The following is a 7,977-nucleotide window of genomic DNA, read 5'->3' on the forward strand; positions in this document are numbered from 1 at the left end:
TAAGCTTCGCGTCTACAACGAAAGTCTAACATTAAAAAACAAACTACACACTGTAATTTTTTCAAAACGGTAAGTAGATCAATTAAAAAGTTTACTTACGGTATCGGTATTGAAGCCCTTCTTTGGTAGCAAAAACCTGTTCTGCTTGCCGCTCAGACCTTCCGGCCACTTCGAGGCGGGGGCACGCCATCCTGTACCTTTAAAGTCTTCTCCTTTAGGGACCCATTCCTTTGATGCACTGCCACACCGCAACGCGAGATAATTACAATCTTTAGCTAAAACCTGTGTACTCATTGTCGTTCCTCAAGCAGAAGGAAGGGAAAATGCTCTAGCACTGAAGTTTAAGGAGGAACTTTATTGCTAATTGCGCAAGACCAGATATGAGCAATGGGATATCGTCACCAATTTAAGAATAAAAAGACACCTATCAAGAACACACCAGAAAAAGTAGACTTAACAAATAACCTAGCAACCAAAGTAAATATCACTATCAAAGATATCAGCCTGCGCTGCATAGATCAAAATCTAAATTACGCAACTATAATTACCTGTACAAATCGACCAAAGCATCGTATATTCGAAGACATTTAGGTATAGAAATTTTTACGCAACAACAATTTACAATCAGGAAATTGTGAAAATGAATCGCAAATACCAACTTCCTAACAAAAACTGTATCTCTACCAAAACCCAGCAATGGTTGTCTTCTATACTGGCACAAAGCAAAAAAGGGAAAGGCAGGGGGCACTGCCCGCCCAACTAGAATTTTTTGCCCCTCTGTGACCGTCCAAAAATTTTGGAAACAACATATACCTTTAACTCTTGTTTATTATCAACAATAAACTTTAAACAATAAATCTGATTACACACTTATTTGATATAAGATTTCATCTAAACTTGAGAAGCGGCGCATTTTGGCAAGTTTTCCAAAATTCGACAGGAGGGGTACACGGAGCCGACCCTTCCAGAGACTAAGTCTCTACCGTCTCTTGGTGGCGGAGCGAAAAAAGCTAGATTCTGATTTATTTTGATCAAGATAATGTGTTACCAATCTTATTACACACTTATTTGATATTAGATTTCATCTAAACTTGAGAAGCGGCGCATTTTGGCAAGTTTTCCAAAATTCGACAGGAGGGGTACACGGAGCCGACCCTTCCAGAGACTAAGTCTCTACCGTCTCTTGGTGGCGGAGCGAAAAAAGCTAGATTCTGATTTATTTTGTTCAAGATAATGTGGTACCAATCTTATTACACACTTATTTGATATTAGATTTCATCTAAACTTGAGAAGCGGCGCATTTTGGCAAGTTTTCCAAAATTCGACAGGAGGGGTACACGGAGCCGACCCTTCCAGAGACTAAGTCTCTACCGTCTCTTGGTGGCGGAGCGAAAAAAGCTAGATTCTGATTTATTTTGTTCAAGATAATGTGGTACCAATCTTATTACACACTTATTTGATATTAGATTTCATCTAAACTTGAGAAGCGGCGCATTTTGGCAAGTTTTCCAAAATTCGACAGGAGGGGTACACGGAGCCGACCCTTCCAGAGACTAAGTCTCTACCGTCTCTTGGTGGCGGAGCGAAAAAAACTAGATTCTGATTTATTTTGATCAAGATAATGTGTTACCAATCTTATTACACACTTATTTGATATTAGATTTCATCTAAACTTGAGGAGCGGCGCATTTTGGCAAGTTTTCCAAAATTCGACAGGAGGGGTACACGGAGCCGACCCTTCCAGAGACTAAGTCTCTACCGTCTCTTGGTGGCGGAGCGAAAAAAGCTAGATTCTGATTTATTTTGTTCAAGATAATGTGGTACCAATCTTATTACACACTTATTTGATATTAGATTTCATCTAAACTTGAGAAGCGGCGCATTTTGGCAAGTTTTCCAAAATTCGACAGGAGGGGTACACGGAGCCGACCCTTCCAGAGACTAAGTCTCTACCGTCTCTTGGTGGCGGAGCGAAAAAAGCTAGATTCTGATTTATTTTGTTCAAGATAATGTGGTACCAATCTTATTACACACTTATTTGATATTAGATTTCATCTAAACTTGAGAAGCGGCGCATTTTGGCAAGTTTTCCAAAATTCGACAGGAGGGGTACACGGAGCCGACCCTTCCAGAGACTAAGTCTCTACCGTCTCTTGGTGGCGGAGCGAAAAAAGCTAGATTCTGATTTATTTTGTTCAAGATAATGTGGTACCAATCTTATTACACACTTATTTGATATTAGATTTCATCTAAACTTGAGAAGCGGCGCATTTTGGCAAGTTTTCCAAAATTCGACAGGAGGGGTACACGGAGCCGACCCTTCCAGAGACTAAGTCTCTACCGTCTCTTGGTGGCGGAGCGAAAAAAGCTAGATTCTGATTTATTTTGTTCAAGATAATGTGGTACCAATCTTATTACACACTTATTTGATATTAGATTTCATCTAAACTTGAGAAGCGGCGCATTTTGGCAAGTTTTCCAAAATTCGACAGGAGGGGTACACGGAGCCGACCCTTCCAGAGACTAAGTCTCTACCGTCTCTTGGTGGCGGAGCGAAAAAAGCTAGATTCTGATTTATTTTGTTCAAGATAATGTGGTGCCAATCTTATTACACACTTATTTGATATTAGATTTCATCTAAACTTGAGAAGCGGCGCATTTTGGCAAGTTTTCCAAAATTCGACAGGAGGGGTACACGGAGCCGACCCTTCCAGAGACTAAGTCTCTACCGTCTCTTGGTGGCGGAGCGAAAAAAGCTAGATTCTGATTTATTTTGTTCAAGATAATGTGGTGCCAATCTTATTACACACTTATTTGATATTAGATTTCATCTAAACTTGAGAAGCGGCGCATTTTGGCAAGTTTTCCAAAATTCGACAGGAGGGGTACACGGAGCCGACCCTTCCAGAGACTAAGTCTCTACCGTCTCTTGGTGGCGGAGCGAAAAAAGCTAGATTCTGATTTATTTTGTGGTACCAATTTTATTACACACGTATTTGATGATACTTTGTATTCTTTGTAGCACATGTCGTTTCATTGAGTGTTTTCGTTTCTTCGAATTACGTGTTTGAAGATAAATTCGATTAATTTTTGACCGTACCCCCCAGCAATCATTGCTGATATACAGGGAATCCCCTGCCTTTCGGAACAAGACTCGACACTTAGTCGTGGGAGCTTTGTTTTGTGTTCACCGGGCCTATAGTGGTTGGTTTACTTTACTGAATATTGACAGAAAACGATCGGCAATAACCCCGATATTAAGTGAAAACGGATAAAGAAGAGTTGCCGAATACATGAATATCATCATCTGTTGGTTTTATTGGTATCTTTATATTTTTTTTCGCGTTTGAAAATTCGACACGTCAGGTACATATTTGACATGAGGGGTACCATTTGCATGAGAGCGACGGCTCCGGCCCAACATCGCTCGATCAATCATCGTTTCTAAAAGACTGAACACTCCAAGAACAGGCTCAATACCCAAAATAATCCTAAGAATAAGCCATAAAATTCTCATTAAGCGGCTGAGCACCCTTTAAAACATATCAAAATTGGCATATCGTTTCAAAAATGATTTGGTCAATCAATCAAAATTAATTTTTGGTCGGGAAAATGCCTGATAAGACTGATGCTGTTTTGTTCGCAAAAAAAAGTATGAACGGGGGCTAATACTGTCAACTGAAGCCACAGCATGGGCGGTGGCGTAGCTTGACCTTCCTGACTAAAGGTAGGGGGTGGAGGGTCATCAAAAGTATTTTTTACCGACAAAGACATAGATGGAGAGAAATTTAGATGCTATTTCCGACTTTGCTAAAACGAGGAACTAGCGGAATGACCTCGGAACGACTAAGGAATGACCGCGGAACGAGCGGAACGATTAAGGAATGACCGCGGAACGACCACGGAATGAGGAGAGAAATAGCGGAACGACGAGGGAATGACTGCGATACGAGAAAAGAGTTAGTGGAAAGACCAAAGAACAATACACCAATTCAACTTACGGCCTCATTTTGAAAAATTCTTCAAATTCTTTTTGCAAAACATTTCACTTCAGATTCGGATTGCGAGCGAGGGAATAAAGCCTGATTTAAGACCGTTTTCCACTGGGCGAATTTATTCGCGCGAAGCGACTTTTTTCGAGCATACGCATGCGTATTTAAATTCTCGCGCAGGAGCTCATTCGCGGTGACTGTTCCCAGCAGCGAAAAAGTGAGTTCGAATGGATTCAACTTTTTCGCGGCGAAAAAAGGCGCAAGCCAATTAAATTGCTGGAAATCTGTCATGGCTGCAATGACACTGAATCTCTTACAACAAATGATGGCAAATGGAGACATAACTGTGGCTGACTTTGCCAGTTTAGCAAATACCAACAGTCAACAGGAACTCTACAACCACGAAGACAATGCTGACACGCCAGGCTCCGTTGATGAGACAGGTTTTGAGGAGACAGAGACGATCGTCTCTGTTGTCACCACCACCACCCCGAGAACAATCTACAAGGCCTAGACCAGTACAATGGCGAAGAACTACTTGCAGCTGAATTCGACAAAGAAGTATTTTTGGAAGAAGTCCGCAAGTACAGATGTTTGTGGGATATTGCTTCCGAAGGATACAAAATTAGGCCCATGAAGCAAAACGCATGGTCAAAATTGGGCCAGTTATTCAACAAGGACGGTGAGTTCACAGCTATTTTTTTATATTCTCATAAAATTTACAACGACAATCAATTACAATACAAAAGCCTAGGGAGCATGGAAATGCATACCAACCCTAAGACTTACACATAACATAGAGACACAAATATTACAATAATAAGCTACAAAAGTGATTGGAGTGGTGTCGCCCATCGTTCCAATAGCGTTGCAGATATGACAAATACTCACAAAAAGCTATTTTAAAAGGAGATATCAAGTTTACCTATGTTCCTTGCTAATCAAACAAATTTGCGCCCAGACATGATGAGCGACACCACTCCAATCGTAAAAGGAATAAAATTTATACAAAAGAGAAAATAATTTACACGAGAGAGGTTTTCACAGCTTTTGGTTTTCTTTTTGTCCCTCAAACTGATAACTCTCATAATAATAATCTAATAATTCTAAAGCCTGGTTTCCATATAGCCGTAAGGCTGCCTGCGGCTGCCTGCGGCTGCCTGCGGCTGCCTGCGGCTGCCTGCGACTGCTTTCTGCCATCTTCCATCTTCTATCCCTACGGTATCGCCGGCAGATAATTCTTTAAGCCTGGTTTCCATATAGCCTTAAGGCTGCCTGCGACTGCCTGCGACTGCTTTCTGCCATCTTCCATCTTCCACCCTTACAGTAGCGCCGGCAAATGGAAACGTTCTGTTTTCAATTGCCTGCGGTATCGGTAACTATGCCGGTAACTAGGTAAAGTTTGAGCGGGAAAAACTGGCGGGAGAAATTCAACAACAAAGCCCTGTTTCAATTGGTTCTTGCACATCACATGATCCGTTTGAACAAAAGAATGCCGCAGGCAGCCGCAGGCAAGGCGTTTCCATTTGTAATTTGTCTGCCGGCGGTACCGGGAGGCTGCCGTAAGAGCCGGGAAAAGTTGAACTCGTTCAACTTTCTCCCGGCTCTCCCGGCAGTCTTACGGCACTTCAAACAGCTGCCTGCGGTACCGTTAGAAAGCGTTTCCATAAAGAATTATCTGCCGGCGATACCGTAGGGATGGAAGATGGAAGATGGCAGAAAGCAGTCACAGGCAGTCGCAGGCAGCCTTACGGCTATATGGAAACCAGGCTTTATGGAAACGCTTTCTAACGGTACCGCAGGCAGCTGTTAGAAGTGCCGTAAGACTGCCGGGAGAGCCGGGAGAAAGTTGAATGAGTTCAACTTTTCCCGGCTCTTACGGCAGCCTCCCGGTACCGCCGGCAGACAAATTACAAATGGAAACGCCTTGCCTGCGGCATTCTTTTGTTCAAACGGATCATGTGATGTGCAAGAACCAATTGAAACAGGGCTTTGTTGTTGAATTTTGCCCGCCAGTTTTTCCCGCTAGAACTTTACCAAGTTACCGGCATGGTTACCGATATCTCAGGCAATTGAAAACAGAACGTTTCTATATGCCGGCGCTACTGTAAGGGTGGAAGATGAAAGATGGCAGAAAGCAATCGCAGGCAGTCGCAGGCAGCCTTAAGGCTATATGGAAACCAGGCTTAAGAGACTTTCTGTGCTGGACAAAATTCTTAGTTTGATGATATCTTTTAGAATCTTGTAAATAATATTATTTGATTTCTTTTTTTGTAGTGGAATTTCTTCAGAGGCATCTAAAAAATCTAAAAGACAACCTGAAAAAATGTTTGGACAAGAGGAACCGGATGACTAGGTCTGGTGCTGCTGCAAGTTCATTGCCTAAATGCAAGTACTTTGAACAAATGAGATTTCTGCATGAAAAAACAGCAAACAGGCCCACAGAAAGCAACATTATTCAAGCTGAAACAGCTTTGCAGTCTGAAGATGTTTTGGACGGCCCATTAGCCTCTCAGATATCAGTAAGGCCAGTTGTTCTGAGTGGTACAAAAAGGAAGGCAAGTGACACACCATCCTCTTGTGGTAGTCAAGGGTATAAGAATCGTCAAGAAAGATTTGATAATGCAATCCTGAAAGAATTGGAATCCACAAATAATGCAATCAAGTCAGTTGTCACTACTGATAATGAGGATGAAGTTTCTCTGTATTGCAAAAGCATCATTCCAATAATATCATCTTTTTCAGTTAAAAAGAAACGATTAGCTATGTTCAAAGTCAGCCAACTGTTGTTTGAACTTGAGTTTGAACATGAATAATATTATGTAAGGTTAACTTATTATGGTTATGTACCATTTATATTTTGATGTCTATACACATTTGTAGTTCTGCTCTTACTTGCTTCATTCTTTCATTGTCTGTCCTGAAACCACTCATATGGATTTGCAGTTCGACTAACCAATTCATTTTGCCATTCAACTGCGCCCTCGTTGGTAAAGTAGTTTTTATATCCATGTCTTACAGAAGCTGCATCTTTAGAGTAGTTATTTGAACCACTTTGAGAAATTGGTCGAAGGCTACCAAAATCAGCTCTGTCTTGTCTCCATTCACAAGCCTCAAACCCTGATGGTCCATCATGGTCAACAAAGTTTCTTGGGCAATATCGATTGTTTGTCGATGAATTTTTAAACATCAGTAGATTGTGCAGTGCAACAATAGCTTTTGTGATAAGTATTACTTTGCTTACATTGGCAATGATTGGTCTTCTCAATACTCGAAATCTACTGGCAGCAATCCCGAAAGTGTTTTCAATCACCCTCCTTGCCATTGATAACCGATAATTAAAGACACGTTAATCAAGTGGCAAATTATGTGATGGGAAGGGCTTCATCATATGTGTTTTGAGTCCAAATGCATCGTCCGCAACAAATACAAATGGAAGTCGTTTTTCTGAGTTGGGCAGCTTTGCAGGTCCAGGGATTTGCAATAGATTATTTTCAATAGCATAACCTAAATTACTACAACTATACACACTTCCATCACTCTGGCGACCACTATCTCCTATATCCACCAGAGTGAACTTATATCTTGCATCGCAAATTGCCAAAAGGGCAATGCTAAAAGTTTTTTTGTAATTAAAAAAGGAAGATCCTGATCTTGCTGGTGCTTGCATGACCACATGTTTCCCATCAAGGTCTCCCAAGCAATTCGGAAAATTCCAAAATCTTGAAAATTCTTCGGCTATAGATTTCCATTCCAGTTCTGTTGATGGGTTTTCGATGAAGCCTTTTGCGCTGAGTACTTTCCATACAACTTCACAAGTCTCGCCGATTATTCTCCCAACAACTGTGGGACTCATACGGAAGCTTGCTGATATCGTTACTTGGGCATCACCCGTCACCAGGTATCTTAAACAAACAGACAATCTTTCACTTGGTTGGATAGCTTTCCTCATTTTCGTATCGTTTTTCTGAAGAGAAACGGGCCA

The 7,977-nt window shown here is 41.4% G+C and overlaps 1 protein-coding gene across 1 annotated transcript; it reads left to right on the forward strand.

Annotated features, from left to right (window-relative positions):
- Window positions 1–4,459: 4,459 nt before the first annotated feature.
- LOC135685375 (uncharacterized) lies at window positions 4,460–7,977 on the forward strand. Its single transcript, XM_065201302.2, has 2 exons — window positions 4,460–4,674; window positions 6,270–7,977. The coding sequence occupies exons 1-2, from the start codon at window positions 4,626–4,628 to the stop codon at window positions 6,806–6,808; spliced, it is 588 nt and encodes a 195-aa protein (XP_065057374.2). The 5' UTR covers window positions 4,460–4,625; the 3' UTR covers window positions 6,809–7,977.

This window comes from Rhopilema esculentum, chromosome 15 (genome assembly GCF_057945365.1).
Source record: "Rhopilema esculentum isolate cy_ngs chromosome 15, ASM5794536v1, whole genome shotgun sequence".
Lineage (NCBI taxonomy): Eukaryota > Metazoa > Cnidaria > Scyphozoa > Rhizostomeae > Rhizostomatidae > Rhopilema > Rhopilema esculentum.